Source organism: Toxorhynchites rutilus, chromosome 1 (assembly GCF_029784135.1).
Source record: "Toxorhynchites rutilus septentrionalis strain SRP chromosome 1, ASM2978413v1, whole genome shotgun sequence".
Lineage (NCBI taxonomy): Eukaryota > Metazoa > Arthropoda > Insecta > Diptera > Culicidae > Toxorhynchites > Toxorhynchites rutilus.
The window spans coordinates 175,494,985-175,515,586 of NC_073744.1; the positions used below are offsets into that span (position 1 = coordinate 175,494,985).

At 40.6% G+C, this 20,602-nt stretch overlaps 1 protein-coding gene across 3 annotated transcripts in view; it reads left to right on the plus strand.

Annotated features, from left to right (window-relative positions):
• Positions 1-20,602, plus strand: part of LOC129763158 (low-density lipoprotein receptor-related protein 2) — a 166,508-nt gene that overhangs the window by 142,078 nt on the left and 3,828 nt on the right. For all 3 annotated transcript variants that reach the window (XM_055761965.1, XM_055761967.1, XM_055761966.1), the window contains 4 exons: positions 5,565-7,333; positions 7,392-7,556; positions 7,618-7,870; positions 7,928-8,172. In XM_055761965.1, coding sequence (XP_055617940.1) covers positions 5,565-7,333; positions 7,392-7,556; positions 7,618-7,870; positions 7,928-8,172 — 2,432 coding nt within the window. The remainder of the gene's footprint in view (positions 1-5,564; positions 7,334-7,391; positions 7,557-7,617; positions 7,871-7,927; positions 8,173-20,602) is intronic.

Consider the following 20,602-nt stretch of genomic DNA (forward strand, 5'->3'; position numbering starts at 1 on the left):
TGACATTTTTAGTTCGACGGTTGTTTGACTGTTCATTTTATGATGTTCATTAATGACACAGCACACACGTCTCCATGAACAGTCATACGATGGTGACCATTAGCAACACTGCCTGACATTCAACAAGCAGTTTTCAATATGGCGAAGAATGAAAATCTCAACCTTTGGATACGTCAGCTTGCACAAAAGCAGGATTTGCCCAAATCTAATGTTCATTGTTTGTTAAAAATATTGTTTGAAACTTTGACTCTCGAAAACAAACCAAGAAGTGACAAAATTCATGGACGTGCGAAACGTGCTATGGATAGAAAGGTGAAGGAGATGCTGGAAAGGAACCCAAATCCAAGATTCGTTTAAAAGTTAATGAAACATTCTGGTTTAAGATCATCAAAGTCCGCAACCGCAACGATATAATAAAATGGACGTTGAAATGACGTGCTCGACAACTGTATTGCGACTAGCAAGTATGAACTGTAATGGGCAAAAATGAAACACTTGAAAAAGTTGACAAAGTTTCCTCGAAATATTCTTTTTGGCAAGCCATGTGCACTTGTAACAAGAAAAGACCACCAGGTCCATAAAATCGATGGCCAAGTTGGACCAATTACGATTCCAATTGGTTGCTCACCCACCATATTATCCAGACTTGGCCCCCAGCGAATACTCTATGTTCCCAATACTCAAGTGATGGCTCCAGGGAAAGTGATTCACATCGAATGAGGAAGTCATCGCAGAAACTGAGGCATATTTCGAAGGCGTTTCGTACTACAGAAAGGGAATCGACATGTTGCAAATTAGCTATACCAAGGGTATTGCCCTCGCAGGAAACTATGTTGACTTTGCCTAAAAAACGGTTGTTTCCATCAGATATCCCGAGATTTTTGCAGTCCATGTGGTATGTAGACTGATTGGATAAGAACTTCACCAATATTTCAATATATTCATTCATCCATTCATTGAGAATCGATTCAGATGCAACTTCAATTTTAAAAAATTTTGAGATAACAGTAAATCTCGACGTTTCATGCAATTCTAAGACAATTGGCATCAAAAAACTTTTTTTGAAAACCCCGTGATTTTTCGATTTGCAGAAAACTAAAATTTTGAGATCTGCGACAATAGTAAATGAAGCCCGTATGAGCCCATATATTTTGCAGAGGGTATTTTATCGTGAGAATCAACATTTTGTAGGGAGTCCCGTATGAAAAATCGATATGACGATTTTTATCGGCATCCAAAACCATATGTTTTGCCTCGTATTCCGAAAAAAGTCCCAGAGTGTCGATTTTTGGCAAAAAAAAATTTCGAGATGACACTAGATCTCATGTTTCATGCAATTTGAAGATATGTGGCATCAAAATTTTTTTTTCAAAAACCCCGATTTCCTTTACTCCCCCATTGGGTGATTTTTCGTATTTCAAAAAACTTTGACCGCTGTGCGACACTAGTAAATGAAGTCCAATTGGGCTGATATTTTGCATAGAGTAGTTTTTTCGTGGGAATCAACATTTTTAATCAAGTTCGCTTTGAAAATTCGAGGGTCACTTTTTTCCCATACATCCATTGGCAATCTAGTGAAGAGTTATAGAAAAAATCAATAACGGGTAGAAATGGATTGATGGTGACCCTTGGATGGCAAGGTTTTCAGTTTTCAGCTTGTTTTTGTAGTCAAATACAATATGTTTCAATTCAGAGAGCAACGACAGCTCTCAAACAAAAGCCATCTGCAAAAAAATCTCTTGATCGGTTGGTCAGGTATCGAATAGTTGTTGTAAATTTAGGTATCTATTAAGAGTCACTGAGATATGATAATAATAAATGCATTGTATAGAAATCTAAAGAACGAATAAAATGGCTCTGCAGCTGTTTGAAAATTACCAGTCGTACCGGCAGCAAATTTATAGTGGCGGAAAAGAAATAGCATTATTTTGTTTCTGCGTAATCATCAGAATTCAACAAAGAAAAGTGTGACATTGTTTAGCAACATGAGTCAAGCCCTGATCTCCAGGATTTGCTTTAACTCTTCCATAGATCACTTTTTCGTAGGACTTACTATTTTCGAGTAAAAAAAAAATTATAAAGAAATGATCAAAAATATTTTGCCCTTTCCATATGTTAGTTTAGATAAGTTTTCGGAAAACTAAAGCCTTCTACACATTGGGCAACCACAACTCGATCTTTAATGGCGATGTCAATCGCATCTCCAACTCTGCTCTGCACATTGAGGCAACTCAAACGTGATGAAATCTTAAACTGCATAATCGCTAGCAGTGAAGCAGTTAAAGGGTACAAGTTAGATGAGATAATGCGGTAGAATCTGGTACCATTCTGTTTTAAAATTTACACAAAAATACCATTCAAGCTATTACTACCCTAATCTTTTGTTTAATTAATTAAGCAGAAGAAGACAAGGAGTCATCATTTAACATTTTTAAAAACAAATCTAAATAGATAAGATCTGAATAAATATAAATATATAAGCCTAAGTCAAATGAATCTATATAAATATATTCTAAATAAAAAAAGCATTTCCTCCTACGTTGCCACGTTGTCCGGAACATTGTTTGTAAGCATAATATAATAACTTTCTAGCCAGCTGATGCATATTGAGTATCCTATGATCATGAGTGCTCTCTTGGGAAGCTCGTGTAGTGAACTGATCTCATTGGGTGCTAAGTTTTATTTATGTATAGGAAAGAGAAAGGAAAATGGGCATGTGCATTCGAGTAAGTGAAGCGGGCTTCTGAGGAAGACAGATATGGGGAACATAATATTAAAATATTAAGGACCACAAAGGAATCTATAAGAAATATATAAATGCCTATTATCGGCAAATGGACAATAATTCACAATTCGCATCAACTCATATTGTGAGCTAACGCCGAATTGTAGGCAAAAAGATTGCTTGTTGCGTCGGGGAGGAAAACGAGTGAATAGTGTGATCAAAAAACATTTGATCGTCAAATTGTCTAACTTTTCTACTATATTTTCCGTCTTTCAAACAAAAAATGCTGGATGAATTAACTTTCTAATGGTATATAACACAACATATGTCGCAATAACGATTTTGAGTAATATGCGTTTGAAAACTCTCAATGAATCGTTACATTTTTCGTAGAGTGACCGTAGAGTGAAGTAAGGCTTTTATCTATTCTATTGTACTTAGTAATCAATGGAGACTTTAATCTCGATGTCATTCACTCGCTTGTTTTTCACGCCCATTTCACAATCGAAGGTTTTCCGGTTGCACACCGTTACACAATAATTAGCCAAAACTGAAGCGGAAATGAACAATGTTTCATTCCAGTTATACATTATATTTTTTGGCATTTAAATCTTCGTATAGCCCACCTTCATAGAACATTTATCACTGTTCCGTTTTTGAGGAAGAATTGGTATTCACTCACTCATCTAGTCAATAATCTCTCATTAAATTTATTTCGTGGTTGCGCAATATATATTTGTTCACATTTATTGGAATAAATTTCAAAACCTCAAGATAAGTTTGATGAATGCTGTTAGCGCATAATCCGGGCTAACTGCGGTTGGAATGGTTCTGGCTAAGCACACTGTGGAAGTTAAAAACACAAGAGGTTATAGTCCAAATTTTCTCTTTATTTCACTAATTACGCATCACTTGGTAAGTCACTTCCACGTTGATGGTAAGGAAAAAACTGGCAAAGATGGATGATCTGTTCTGCGTTCCCTTTGCATTTGTCAGAAAGTTGTTGGGGTTTTTGTCCTGTCGGCTTCGCTCGGCTCGATCGGGTGCTGTTCGTTGTTATGTTGCTGCTACATTCATCTCGCTCTCGCACGTGACTAGGTGATGCGATGGAATGGAATAGACAATAATTGCTTCGGGTGATGATCGGAAAATGTGTATTGTAGACAAATGGAGGTTTCAATTTATATCGTCCTGACATGTCAGAACACGCGAACAAATGCTCTATATATAACAATTATTATAAACCATGAATAATCTGTCAAGCATTGTTCAAAATTAAATACCGTTCTGAATCATATTTCGGACGCTTAAGGCATATGATGCAGAAAACAGATCTAAACTTTATGCACAGGTATTATTTGGTTGATATTTTTAATAAATTAGTTCAATATGCTTTTAAGCTTTCTACTTTGGTACCTATTTGATTGAACATAAAAAAATCATCGGATAAAATGCTTTTCAAATAAAGCGAATAAGAATCAAACTTCGGACACTAAATCAAATTTCGGACAGATTGAATTCAAATTTCGAACACTTTATTTTTTAGTTTTTTGAACGAAAATTACATTACACTTGATTATATTTTATAGTCAACTGCGAAGCACTTACCAAGCAATCACAGTAAACTGTTAACGATGATGAGAACTGATGAAACACGAGAGAAATTTAAATATTTATGAACGGGTAAATTCTACGTGCTCACGCTAAGGAAACGTCAAACACAAACGATAATGAGTAGTGTTGTAAGATTTCTGCCGATTATGTTATAATTCAAATGTAGTTCTCATGTGAAATGATAGTGAAACCAAGGGATTACTTCAAAGAAGCAATTGTGTTATTAATTTGATAGTTATATCATCAGTGCATTAAGCAGTTATATCATCAGTGCATTTCAAGATATTAGAACAAAGTGTCCGAAATAGGATGTTGTCCGATATATGATTCAGAACGGTAATGAATTTTAGTTTCCTCCAATATGAGTGTGACATTTTTTTCGTACCATGTGAAAACATCTAAAAAAAAAAACCTGGCCTCCATGATTGAAACTCAACGAACTCAGAAATTAAAATGCATGCAGCAATTGAACGAAAAAGTTGCCGACACAAATCGCGCGCCACTCGCGTGCTAGGTTGAATCGAAAAAGTTGGTCCGAGCCATGTTGCCAATTGCCTAGCGTGTATGCTCTCATTTGATAACACATGCTCTCAACTTTTTGACATATTCGTTAAGTTGCTTTCCAACTTAGGTTGCCTAGTGTGTAGATGGCCTAAGTATGCCAAGTTGCTTAATTAGGTAAGGTCTTCACGCCCAGAAAGTTTCATTAAGTTCTGAGGGGTTCATGCCAATCCCATTGACGAGTTGGCGCGAAATCCTTCATATACTAAGTTCAATTCAATTAATTATTATAGCACTGTGAATGGAGTGGCATTGAAAATTGTCTCAATAGAGAATGATATGTATGAGCGGTAATTTGTCGCTACAGGGAATGGTCGCTATAGAGAAATGTAAAGGAAAGAATTTGTATGGGATTTCGAAGGTACCTTTGGACATGTCGTTATAGAGAGATTTGTCGCTATAGGGAGCTTTTACTGTAAATTTAAAGTTTCATGGATGTTTTATCACAATTTTAGGCGAATATTGCGGATGCAAATCTTATAGCAGCTTCAATCGTCAATGATAGATTCTGCTGCCCAAATGGATATGAAACCTCGGCAAAATTCAACGAAACAAAAGAATCGATGTTTCAGTATGCGTAACGAATACACCGACTCCACTTCACCCTGATAGTCTAAAATGAATCAATCGAAAATCACTCAGTACCTTTTTTTCTTCGTTTCAGACAATGGATGTGTGACTTCGCGGACGATTGCGGGGACGGTAGCGACGAAATGGATGTCCACTGTAAGGGCAAGTATCGCGAATGTTCGGAGTCGGAGTTCCGCTGTGACAACGGCAAGTGCATCTCGAGCCGCTGGCGTTGTGATCACGAGGATGACTGCGGTGATAACAGCGATGAGTTCCGCTGTGAAGGATTCCAGTGTAAGGCCGGTGCGTTCCAGTGCGCCTCCGGACACTGTATTGCTTCCTATTTCCGTTGCGATGGCGATCGTGACTGTCGGGATATGTCCGATGAGATTGGCTGTCCGCCGAGATTCCCGGGAGGGCGGTACTGTCCGGACTCGAGGTTCCAATGTGCGAACAATCTGTGCGTGCTGCCGTCGGATCTGTGTGACGGTGCGGATGACTGCGGGGACAATTCGGATGAGGCCGCTTCGGTTTGTACGAACTTCAACTGCGATACGCTGCGTAGATTCCAGTGTGCGAACCATCGGTGCGTTGCCAAGTATCAGATCTGTGATGGGGTCGATAACTGTGGGGATGGGTCGGACGAGAACAATATGACGTTGTGTGCAATGCGCCAGAAGCCTTGCGATCTGTACACGCAGTATCAGTGTGCGAACAAGAAGTGTATCGAACGGTCGCAAATTTGCGACATGGCAGATGACTGCGGAGATCAATCGGACGAACTGGGATGCCATCACACGAGCACTTGTACGGCTTTGACGAAGGGTGGCTGTGAACATCACTGTATGAACTTGACCGACGGAGGGTATATTTGTGCATGCTATCCAGGGTTCATAATCGACGCGGAAAACAAGAAACACTGTCTGGATATCGACGAGTGTGCTACCGAGACTCACAACTGTTCGCAACTTTGCACGAACATCAACGGAACGTATGAATGCTCGTGTCGAGAAGGTTTCCGACTATCGGATGCAGTTTCTGGAGTTTGCAAAGCGCTTAAGGACGATGTCACGGTAGTTTTCAGCAGCGGTCCGGAGATTCGTGCGTACGATCTGAAGGTTAACAATCAGTTCGATGTGATCGGGGGCGAGAAGCGGATAGAATCGATCGATTACAATCCGGAAACCCAGATGATCTTCTGGGCTGACAGCAACGACAAGACGATCAAGCGAAGCTACATGGTGAACGCGGTGAATGGTGAGGCCAAGATTGGCTACGCACAGGATTTGAACATGAAGGGTAACTCGAAACCAACGGCCCTGGCCGTTGATTGGGTGGCCGATAATCTGTACTGGGCTGAGACGGATCGTACCGGATCGAAGCCTCGGGGAAGAATCATGGTGGCGAAAACTGACGGCCGATATCGTAGGGCACTGGTGAATGCAGGCCTTGAGATACCGACCTCGATAGCGGTCGACCCACAGTTGGGTCGCATGTTCTGGGCGGATGCCGGTTCGGCACCGAAGATTGAGGTTTCCTGGATGGATGGCTCCAAGAGGCGTCCGTTGATCACGGAAGCCATTCGGCACCCGGCAGGGTTGACCATTGACTATTCCCAAGATCACATGGTTTATTGGGTTGACACGAAATTGAACACGATTGAAATTATGAAACCGGATGGATCCAGTCGAAGGTCGGTGGTGAAAGGCGACAATCTGAAGCATCCAGTTTCGCTCGATGTCTTCGAATCGTATCTCTATTGGATCACCAAAGACTCCGGGGAACTGTTCCGGCAGGATAAATTTGGCCGGGGAGTACAAGTGGCGATCCAGAGGAGTCTCACCAATCCATCCAGTTTGAAGGGTGAGCATGGGCGTTTATGGCTATGTTCTGAATAATTCACCATTTCAATGATTTGCAGTGTACCACGAGCTGCGCTACAACACGACGCTGAACAATCCATGCTTCAAAAATCCGTGCTCGCATCTGTGTCTGCTCGTGCCGGGCGGAAGACGTTGCGCTTGTCCGGACAACACTGTCCAGCAGGTTTCGCATAGAAGCACAGCCGAAATGGTGTGTGATGCACGTGAGTATCAAGAAAAAATTGTGAGCCACCTTGCTTTATTTCATGAATTATGTTTCCCCAGCCGCCGAACGTCCTCGACCTTCCCCAAGGATTTGTCCCTGCCAGAATGGAGGTCTCTGCAAGGAGGATGACAGCGGAAATGATTTGATCTGCGAGTGTCTGGAAGATTTCAGCGGAACCCATTGCGAGCTGTACAGTGAACGAATGTTCGGATCCAACCCGGGAAGCGCCGCGGCGATCTATATCCCGATCCTGGTTGCCATTCTTGTGGCGGCCACGATAGGGCTGTACTTCATCATCAAAAAGAGGCCTTTGTATGCACATGCACATTTCTGTTGGGAGAAAATTTCTTGAACTGTTTTCCATTCCAGCGGCAAACCAAGCCTGACATCCTCCCAGAGCGTATCCTTCCGACCGGGAACGAACGTCGAGTTCAACTCGCCCGACTTCCCATCCAATCGACCCGCGACGGGGGTGATTCCGGCAGGTGGTGGTGTGGCCCCGCTGGATGGTTACAATCTGGACACACTGAACAATAAAACCACGGACTTCAGCAATCCGATGTACGACGCGGTACAATCCGGTACGAACGATCCGAACATCGGCAATGGATCAGGTACGTAACCCATCGTATTCCCAATTTCATCGAACCCCAAAACAATCACATTCCATGCTTTATTTTTGTTAAGTTGTAGCAATGAAATGTGATCTTTATTTTGACGTTTAATTTTATGCTCTGTAATGACAAACTGAACTACACTCTTAACATCCCCAACAACATCGCGCTAAACCACGAGCTCGGAAGCTATATGAGCGTATTTCGAACAATCCCAACCAGTGCATTCTCATGACTCATGACGTATGACGAACATACGTCAATCGATTGGAGAGAGTGTACCATTTACAAATACGACTGTTGCGATGTAAAAATTCGGCCGAAAAGTGCTCGTTTGGCAAGCCATTTGCACGTATAGCATGCGATCGTCAACTTTTCCACAAAAGGGACCATAAATGCTCAAATTTATGTGGAAGAATACTTGAAGAAGAGATAGAAAGCACTTCCACTTTCTAGAAAGCACGAGTTTCCTCCTCTATTCTGGACGTATTTGGCATCGGCACGGAAAACAACATCATGTTCGTCGAAAAAGACCTCCCCAGCTGTCCCCAGCTGCGTTACTGGGCAATTGTCGAGGCCAGCTTCAAGAAGGAAGGTACAGTGTCTGAAAATATGTCACAGTTCAAGAAGAATTCGATGAGTAGAGTTAAACCTAAGATTCGATTATTTTTGACGTAGGACTATGTCTTTCATTTCCATACCGGGGTTTAAAATCAAAGTTTCGAAAACGAAGCGTTACGCCGGAGACCGACATTTTGAGCGTTAATAGCTCCTCAACAACTGAACGAAATGGAATGAAGTATTTCATTCGAAAGATAAAATGTCTACGCGTTATATACTTGTTGCTTTTTGATCCAAAAACTTGCTTTCAAAACAGGCTATTGAAATCACCAATCGGTATATAAGCGAGCGCCGCTCGAGAATCCATTCAGTTATAATTGAACAGCGATTAGAGCATGTTGTCGCTGTTCTGGTGAAGCTAATTTCGTTCATCATGAAAGCGCTGATGAACGGTGCCTCCAAGAGCCTGTTTGTGCACTTTAGGCCAGAAGGGAATCCATCAGAGGGAGAGTGATGCTGAAAAGGCGACCAAGAAGGTACCAGCATCGAAAAACGATTCCGCTTGAGGCATTGGAGCAGCCGCCACAAAAACACGCGCGCAACTTTTTTCGTTTGGTTGTTATCCAGCATCGAGAAGAATCTGGAAAGATGTTATCGATGCTGAAAAATAATCTGCCAGTTTCCCTTGGAATTGAAAATTACATTCAAGCGAAAGAGTTTATTATAATGTTTTCTATCCATATAATACTGCGACCAAATACATTTGACTTTGTGATTTTTTCAATCAAGTGCAATTAGCAGTAAAGCTTCTGAAGATTATTCTTCCCCATCATTAGGATTCGTATCCAATATTGGATGCGCGCGCAATAGAAAATGTTTCGCATCGCGAAAATCATATAATGTCGATATAATCGATTATTTCTCAGTCGCTAAAAGTTTCAAGCTCAGAGAGTTCATTCGCCTCTAGTTTGCCTTCCAAATTGCCATCGTAAACCACACCTTCTCTCGATTCAATCACGAACAAATACTTAAGCGATATTCTGGTGGTGAAACGCATTCATTTTTCGTGAGGACACCGACTGGACAACATCGTTGCTGGACGAGCTGTATGACGAGGGATCGAGTGATTCATTACCTGACCTGACCTGAAACGCATTCAGTATGTTTCGAACTGTGACGGAGCGCAGAATAACCGATCCATCAGGGGGAGAAGAGAAGGCAACCAAGAGAGTATCAGCATCAAAAAACGATTCCGCCTGAGGCATTATAGCAGCCGCCACATACATATACACGCGCGCAACTCCCCCAAATATTCATTTTTTCATTCATTCAGAATGGATTCAAATTCAACTTCAAACAAATGATCACTAAATCAACGACAGTCCTAAGTCAACCTTGCGGTTATACCACACATATAACCCACTTCCTGTTTTTAGAAATCAACAATAAGCTTGATTTTTGACGTAGGACTACGTCTAACCGGAAGATATAGGGGGTGAAATGGAAATCTAGGCACTGAACAAGTAGGAAAAAATGCAAGATTTGAAACGCTTATAACTCGAGCATTTCTCAATAGATCGCAAAGGTTTTTGCATCAATTGATAGGAAATATATCTACGCATCTATCATAACGAATAACATTTCATTTTTCTTGAGATAAATAATTGAATAATTGTGAAATATCAAGCATTGTCAAAATGCACTATGTGCCCATTTTTGATTGGTCCATTTTGTGCTACTCAAATCGTACCGACCAAAACGGGCAACCAGAGCAGCAGCGAAATAGAATGAAGCACGATTGGAAAGGAAAAAGGAAAAAAAGAAAGAAACATTGGTCGCAGTCTCACACATGCGTAATTCTCGAGCCAGCCAGTCAGCTTAAAAATCCCCGCTCCGCTGCCGTAACGATCATTCTCATTCAAACCGTACACCACATCGGTTCGCATCACAACACATCAACAAACCAACCCAAGCAGCCATGTCTGGTCATGGTAAAGGAGGAAAAGTGAAGGGAAAGGCAAAATCCCGCTCGAACCGTGTTGATCTGGAGTTCCCCGCAAGGGTAGCTAGGCCGAGCGCGTTAGTACCAGTGCATCAGTCCACCTAGCCGGCGTTATATAGTTTCGGCCGCCGAAGTGGAAAAGCTGCTCGCGACGATAAGAAAACTCGCATTCAGAACAGACCACATTCGGTTCGGTGGACATCAAGACAACATCAGACAGTTGCAGCGAGTGGCAAACGCAATCGCAAAACGACAGCAGGTAGTGGAAGAAAAAAGTTTGTTCTTTATACAATCTGCTTTGGTGGCAAAACCAGAACAAGGCGGTATCGAGGGCGTTCGAAATGGTTTTTCTTAAAACCACGAGTACTAAGTTTTCTAAATTGGAACCATTCCATAAAACAAGGCGCTTTTCAGGGCCATTAAACCTTCCAAAAAAGAGTTTAGGAAATACAGCTCAATGCTTTCTGAAACATTATCCAAAATAATAATAAAACACAAATTGATTTTTTCATAATTTGTTTGCCAGGATCTGATGAGTATGTGAATTTGGCAGTTGTCCTGAGCTTATTGATTTTCACCAATTCTTAAATTGTTTCTAGATTGAAAGTACAGTAATTTACACTTATCTCGACATTTAGCTAATTGGACGGACCTGTAATGCGACATATTTAGTTGGACATTTTTGTAAACATAGAGTTCGGGGTCCATATTATGACCCCACGTTGAAAGTCGACACTGTACCACTGTCATCGCAAATGATCAATTACAGGTTAAAATTACCTCCAATCCGATACTGAGTGGTGGTAATGCGTCGTGCCATTGAATGTAATTTACTGTAAAATATGTCACAAGCTGGATGGGAAGAAATTTTCCAACTGTGAAAGCTGTGGCGAGTGGCAAATGCAATCGCTAAACAGAAAGGTTTAGCCGAACAAGATGGGGATATCGAGTAATAACAAAACAATAAACTCTTTAGATTGAAGATAATTTTGTGATCCTGAAAAGGACCCTTTTTAGCCTGCATGTGAATCCAACGAGCGAATAAATCGTAATGAATGTATTTTTTTGCCATCGCTCCCTTTTAACGCTCATTCGTTCGTCCCGTTGGACTCGCCCCTCTGGCTGAGTCTGCCGATTTGTCTCTATCCTGTGAGTGTGTACCGCTAGAGTATAAAACACGCGGACCCCAAAAAAATATCTTATTTTCTTTCAAACCGTAAACCCGTGTGGTTGTACGGCATCGGCATCGTGGACGTAACAAAGGAGGACGAGTTAAGGGAAAGGCAAAGTCTCACTCGAACCGTGCAGGTCTCCAGTTGCCTGTTGGTCGCATTCACTGATTGCTCCGCAAGGGTAACTAGGCCGAACGGATTGGTGCCGGAGCACCAGTATACCTAACAGCGATTATAGAGTTTCGGCTGTCGGAGTGCTCGAGTTAGCTTGCAAAGCTGCTCACGACAATCAGAAAACCCGCATCGAGAACAGAGCAGCTTCGGTTCGGCGCTCATCAAGGCAACAATTAGTTTCAGTGAGTGGCAAAGTGTTTCTCCGGCACGTCGCATTAAATGTAATTTACTGAACAACATGTCACAAGCTGGATGGGAAGAAATTTTCCAACTGTGAAAGCTGTGGCGAGTGGCAAACGCAATAGCTAAACAGGAAGGTTTAACCGAACAAGATGGGAATATCGAGTGATAACAAAAACACAACACCAAAGGTTCTTTTCAGAACCATCAACATGTTCATAAAGAGTAAAAAGTAAACTAATCCATTTTTCAGGTAGATAGGTAGGTATTCACGTAGGAGAAGAAAATAAAACAATATATTTAAAATATATATTTAACAAAAGCTGTCCCCTTTGTATAGTCCTACGTCACTCCGGTTATGTCCCCGACATTACCCACCCGTCTTTTTTCATTTCATTGCTATGTTAACTTAATATTCTTTAATAAAATTCACTTTTGTAAACACTATTTGAACGTTTTCAGTTTTACTTTGATGTTTGAAAGTTTAAAATTACTTTTCAATGCACTCCTTAGGTCAATTCATGCATTGTGGTAGATTACGTTCATCGTTGGAATTTTGACAATGGCATGATGCCATGTTCATTTCATTCATTTATCGTGGACTTCCAAAATATGTGGACGGAAGAATGGCTAAACGATCAATGTACTTCACATTTCCTCTGAGGTTATTCACCTCCCAAGTGTACATACTCCTCGAACCGCAAATTTGCTTGATATAATAATCTTCAGGCACTCAGTTTTTATTTTAACATGTAAGTTGAACACATATTGTTCAATCGACATTATAGTAGCAAATTGTTATCGACATTTTGCCAAACGGTACACGTGGAAATTCAGTGAGTTGAAGACATGAAGGGATATCTTCCAATGCAATCTTGAATAACCGAGCCAAAGCGTTGTGTTCATACCGCTTTTGAAGTCCGCACACATTCCGGATCGCAAAAATGCATGCCGGTACAAAAGTAAGGGAAGGGACATAGGGAAACACACAGATTCCAGCGATCGTACATCAACCGCTTGGTAATCATAACTGACATTCGTTTATATACAGATTTTAGTGATTTTAATAGCCTGTTTTCCAAGCAACTTTTAACCTATTGAAACATGTTTTCGGGTCAATAATAAACAATCATATAACTCTTGGACATTTCGTATTTCGTCTGAAACCTTTTCGATTTGCTGTCGAAAAATAAAAAATGAACGAGGCTGCTTCATTCGATCTGGTCAAAATATTTTCCAAGACATTGTGTTGTATGTTTGTCAAGCTTCATTGCACTGAGCACAGTAGAGCGGAAATCCGGAACTGGAAGGCCTCGTAAAACCTCAGTTTACACAGATCGCTTTATCCGCCGCTCGGTTCGATCGGATCCCGATAAATCTTGTCGGGTGATCCAGAAAGAGTTTTGCATCAGCAACCGACTGCATAAATCAGGTCTACAGAGCTTCTTAAAAAAAACCCTACTACGGAAAGCCAATATCAAAAAACAGGAAGTGGGTTATATCTATGGTATAACCGCAAGGGTGACGTAGGACTATCGTTGATTTAGAGATCATTTGTTTGAAGTTGAATCTAAATCCATTCTGAATGAATGAATAAATGAATATTTGGGAGACTTCGAAAACGAGAGCGTTACGTTGGAGGCACAAGGTTTTATGCATCCAATATAGGATACGAAAAACCTTGTTCTGAAGAATAATCTTCAGAAGCTAACCTGCTAACTGTACTTGATTGACAAATCACAAACCCAAATGTATTATATGGATATTTTATGGATAGAAAACATTAAAATAAACTCTTTCACATGAATGTATTTTTAAATTCCCAGAGGTACTGGCAGATTATTTTCAGTAACGATTAGATATTTCCACATTTTCCTCGATACTGGAAGCCCACCAGTGGTTAATACTAACTCGATAACCACCTGTTAATAATACTTGATTGAAAAATATTTGGTCACAGTGTTTTTTTTTATCCCATTTATTTATTAGGCTCATTAGCATTTAGCTGTAACAGAGCCGGGTTTTAATCGTGTACATGTACATATGTTTATGTTTCTATGAATTGTGAATTACACAGTAGTTAGTAGTAGCCATTTAGGCGTTAAGTTTTCTGTTCCATTACATTATGGTAAATTACACAGTAGTAGCCATTTAGGCGTAAGGGTATTCTTTCTGTTCATCCATTGTTCAACAGACCGGACAGTGGAGACAGTTGATATTGATCATTGTTGAGTTATTTATAGAACAGCAGCCTGATGTTTCTTGCAGAGCAGAGCAGTTGTATGGATGTATCGATCTTTGTTCCACCGTGGATCGATTTCCATCGCTGATGATGGTTGCGTGGACGTAGTTATTCTATAACAACACAAAGATGGTCAATTGAGGGCCCTGAGTTTGAACTCACGATCGATCGCTTGGTAAGCGAACGCGTAACCAAGTGGCTACGAAGACCCCCTGGTCACAGTGTTACATGAATAGAAAACATTCAAATAAACTCTTTCACATGAATGTATTTTTAAATTCCCAGAGGAACTGGCTGACTATTTCCCAGCAATGATTAGATCTTTCCGGAACTTTCTCGATGCTGAATGGCATCCAAACGGAAAGAATTCTACGCGTGTATGTGTCGATCCTTCGCCGTCCACCTCCTCCAGCACGTTAGGCAACGATGTTGTCTAGTCGATGTACTCACGAAAAATGAATGTGTCTCACCACCAGAATATCGCTTAAGTATGCTTTTTGTGTGTGATTGAATCGAGAGAAGGTGTGGTTTACGATGGCAATTTGGAAGGCAAACTAGAGGGGAATGAACTCTCTGAGCTCGGAACTTTCGGCGACTGAGCAATAATCGATTGCGGGCGCATACAATATTGGATACGGAAATATCCTACTGATGGGGAAGAATAATCTTCAGAAGCTATCCTGTTAATGATTGAAAAACCACAAAACCAAATGTATTTGGTCACAGTGTTACATGGATAGAAAACATTCAAATAAACTCTTTCACATGAATGTATTTTTAAATTCCCAGAGGAACTGGCAGATTATTTTCCGGATCTTTCTCGATGCTGAATGGCATCCAAACGGAAAGAATTCCGCGCGTGTATGTGTGTGTGTGTGTGTAGCGGCTGCTTCGAGATCTTTCCGGGGAACCGTTTGTGGCATCACTCTCCTCCTGATGGATTCATGTCTAGCCTAAGGTGCACAAACAGGCTCTTGGTGACACCGTTCATCAGCGCTTTCATGATAAACGAAGAGCTTCACCACAACAGCGACAACATGCTCCAATCGCTGTTCAATGAGAACTGAGTGGATTTCCGAGCGGCGCTCGCTTATATACCGATTGGTGATTTCAATAGCCTGTTTTGAAAGCAATTTTAAGACTATTGAAACAAGTTTTTGGATCAAAAAGTAACAAGTATAGAACGCGTAGACATTTTATCTTTCGAATGAAGTGTTTATCATTCCATTTCGTTCAGTTGTTTAGGAGCTATTAACGCTCAAAATCTCGGTCTCCGGCGTAACGCTTTCGTTTTCGAAACTTTGATTTTACACCCCGGTATAGAAATGAAAGACGTAGTCCTACGTCAAAACGACTGGATTTCGCAAAGAAATATGCTTCTCGCCCTACTGACTTTTAGAAAAAGGTTGTTTAGACCGATGAGCGTAAGTTTGAGCTAAAAAACACAAAAAAACACCAGCAAACTCGTAGCCTGAAGTCTGAGCGTGTACTATCCAGATTTACTCAAGCAACGGTTAAACACGGAGGAGGTTCACTGCTCGTGCGGGACTGTTTTGACGTGGGACTACGTCTAACCGGAGTATATGGGGGGTAAAATGAAATCCTAAACACAGAACATGCAGGAAAAAATGAATGATTCCGAACGCTTATAACACGAACATTTCTTTACTGGATCGGAAAGATGTATCCATCAATTGATAGGGAATATTTCTACGCTTCTATCGCAATTAATAAAATAAATTTTTCATTAGATAAACAATTGAATAACTGTAAAATGTATTTTTGTTCCGACTGAAATGTGTTTCCCCAACACAGACTTCAGAACCGAGGTGTCTGAGGAAATTGGCATTGCAAATTCATGCAAGCAGGGGGCATTTTTGTTCCGACTGAAATTTGCCTAACACAGAGTTCAAAACCAAGATGTCTGGGAAAATCGCTCTGCAAATAAATGCAAATTTCGAGTACTTTTGTACTCGCTTGCCTTTGTGCAAACTAGAATATGTCGCCTAATCTTAGGAACCTGGGAAAATCGTACAGACACTAGAGACGAATGAACTTTCAAGTTTAAAGCCTCTATAAAATAAAAAGTAGAAGTTAAAGTTTTTGCAAGCCGGGGGTACTTCTGCACACGCTTTTATTTGCACTCCGAAAAATGTTTTCCTAACACGGATAACAAAAGCGGGTACGAACACAACGCTTTGGCTCGGTTATTCATTATTGCATTGAAGGATATGTCTTCATATCTTGTGCTCACTGAATTTCTACGCATACCATTTGATGATTAGGCAAAATGTTGTTAACCATTTGCTGCGATAACGCCTTTTGATTCAACAATATGCGTTCGACGTACATGTCAAAATCGAAACTGAGTGCCTGAAGTTCATCAAATCAAGAAAATTCTCGGTTCGAGAAGTACGTACACTTGAGAGGTGCAAACTTCTGAAGGAAACGTAAAATAGAATAATCGTTTGATAATTCTTCCGTTCACATATTTTGTCCTAGACATCATACCAAACGTAAAAGGACTGTCATTAAATTTACTTGTAACGAAGAACATTATCTATCACAATGCATGAATTGACCTTACATGGCATTATTCAATCTTTTCACTCACAAAGCAAATATATTGAATTCAATTGAATTCGGGGATTGTTTCATTCCATCAAAAATTTAATCAATACACACAAATTATTGCTAAGCTAAGGTAGTCCCACGTCAACCCTGCGGTTATATCATAGATACAACCCACCCATTTTTTTCCTAGAATGGGATGGGCAATCTTGTCAAGATCGATGGAAAGATGGCTGGCGAATCCTACGTCAACTACGAACAAGATTTTGGAGAGAAACTTAAATCCATCACTCTGGCTACATTTTCCAACAGGAAAATGACCCCAAGCACACCTCGAGGGTTGCGAAGTGCTGTTTCCAGTTCAAAAAGTTTAAAATGTTTTTGAGTGGCCAACCCAGGATGGATGAAAAAATTCCATTGGATCCGCGGAGAAATATCAACGATTTTTGGACTTTTTCGTATAACACTACATTTAGAAACGCACAATTTACGTCCATCTGGTGTACCTACCAATTCTCCTGATTGGTCATCGAAAGTAATATACGCAACGTGACATTTTTACAACTGGGTAATACGTGTCCAAGTAATCAAGTAATCAATCAATATCTTTGAGAAAACCCACGAGAAAAGCTTGCTTTGTATCGCACAATCGCATCTTCACTCTTTCTTTTTATCTTAAATGTCCATTTGTTATCAATCACTCTTCTTCCTTTGAATAAAGGGTGTGTCACATCAAATTGCATCACGGAAAAAACGCTGTAGAAATTTAATTTTTAGGAATTATATCTTCAGCTTTCGCTTATAATCAGATAAGAGTGTATAGATCACGTTGGCCATGCTTCACTGTCAATTTTTCGTAAATTTGGAAAAATGTCGTCGAACGAAAAAGAGCGTCGTGAATTAATCCTGTGCACTCATTTCGAGAATCCGGAGTTGTCACATCGGGACATCGGTAAGATGCTGGGAATCGTCCAATCCACGGTCAGCAGAGTATTAAAACGATACTTCCAGAACCTAACCATCGAACGGAAGGTGAAGAACGGCAAAAATGGATGCTCCGTCAGTGAAAAAAATCACAAGCGCGTAGTTAAGCAGTTTAGACGTGATCCGAGAAGTTCGGTCCGGGATGTCGCCAATAAGCTAAATTTGTCAAGTTCATTCGTCCAGCGGACCAAGTAGCGGGAGGGCCTGCGTACATACAAGGTTCAGAAGGCTCCTAACCGCGACGAAAGGCAAAACATGATGGGGAAGACGCGAGCCCGGAAGCTGTACACCGAAATGCTGACGAAGCCGCATTGCCTGGTAATGGACGACGAAACCTACGTCAAAGCGGACTTTCGTCAGCTGCCGGGCCTGTTGTTCTTCTCCGCAGAGGACAAATTCAGCGTTCCGGAGGAGATTCGCAAGCAGAAACTATCCAAGTTTGCCAAAAAGTACATGGTGTGGCAAGCGATCTGCTCTTGCGGAAAGCGGACCCTTCGTGATGACCGGCACGGTAAACGGGCAGGTTTACCTTAAGGAGTGCCTACAGAAGCGCTTACTACCACTATTGAAGCAGCACGAGGGCCCGACCATCTTCTGGCCGGATCTCGCTTCGTGCCACTATTCAAAGGACGTATTGGAGTGGTACGAAGCCAACGGGGTCACATTCGTGCCAAAGGAAATGAACCCGCCCAACGCGCCGGAGCTTCGCCCAATAGAGAAATATTGGGCGATTATGAAGCAGGCCCTCCGGAAGAACCCAAAAGTTGTCAAATCGGAAGTGGACTTCAAGGGAAAATGGATTTCTGTTCAAAAAAAAACTACAACCTGACGTTGTACAGAACCTTATGGACGGGGTAAAGAGGAAGGTGCGAGCATACGGGCTTGGGCTCGAAGTATGAATAAAAAGAAAATGCCAAAAGTTGTTTAATAGTTTTTATTTTACTGTCTAAAATTTTCAAAAGGATCGGTCTACTGGGCGAATTTCTACAGCGTTTTTTCCGTGATGCAATTTGATGTAACACACCCTTTATGTCAACCACGCTCCAGGTTGCATTTTTCACCAACGACAGAACTTCTTCGCTGGCGTTCTTCCACATTAGCCAATCACTACGCGTTTTCATTTCCATATTTAGGGTAGATAGGGGCAATATGGTCCTCCTAAGAACGAAACGTCCTAATTCATGTAGGAACATCTATAAATTATGCTACATATTAAAACCTCACGATTTGAAACCTTATTGATCGATGTAGATTGTATGAATAACGTATTCGTATATAAAATATATTTATATATTTTTATATTTTAACGTATATAAAAAAGATTTATGTGGAAAAATTACACTTTTAAAAATGTGTTCCATTTCCATCGATCGAAAACACTACGGGGCAAAATGGGCCATCATGCGGGGCAATATGACCATGTCTATTGATTAAATAATTTAAGCATGTTTTCATAGGGGAATAACGTAACAAGTTCATAAAACGAAAGCTTATTCTATTTTGCAACTTTTACGTGTATTTCAGTGTTTGGACTACAATTTTACGTTGCTCAAATCAAGAACAGAGAACATCTGTGCATCGATAGCATTGGTTTTGTTTATCGCCACCCGTAGAGGAACTGAATTGTGCCCCACAGTAGCAACATAAGGTGTCCTGTGGAATATAATGGTTATTCCTTGCTCAGCACCCTGCGCTCATCTGCCTTTTTCTTTGCATTGCTAGGATTTTGGAATTTTTGGTCTGCACCTGTTGAATAAAGATAATAATTTTGACGTAGGATTACGTGTTTCGGGATCATATTGGCGTACAAATTGAAAATCGAAAATCGAGCACATCGTGACAATTGTCTAATTTCAAACGCTTATTGCTCAGTCATTTCTTGATGGATTGATGAAATTTTTGCGTCAATCAATTTCGGCACTCCATAACAATTTTTTATATTGAAGAAAATAATATATGACATGAAACTAACTATCAAACAATTGAAAATTGTCAACCTCTATCCTAACGGAAATACCCACTTCTGATTGGTCGAAATTAACGACACATGCGGCGGGTCCCTAACAGAGACATCCAAACTAAGCTGCCTGGGGGAAATCGGCATTGCAAATACATTAAAGTAGGGGGAACTTTTGTTCCTACCGAAATGTATTCCCTAACAGAGACATCAAAACCAAGCTGCCTTGGGGAAATCGACATTGCAAATACATGAAAGTAGGTGGAACTTTTGTTCCCACCGAAAAGTGTTCCCTAACAAAGACATATAAACCAAGGTACCCGGGGGAAATCGGCATTGCAAATATATGCAGGTCGGGGGCATTTTTATATTCCAAGTAAGGTGAGCGATACGATAATTCTAGCAAATAAAATTTGAATTTGGAACTTTAAAGTTGGTTGCTTCGTGAAATCTCATAACAATGACCGATCGTGTATTGTGAAAAAAATAACACAAGTGTAAGTGTAAAATTGTATATGGTAACAGTTGTGTTAAAAATGACTTGATAAATGAAACGATTTATTTCAATTTTCATAAATAAAAACCAA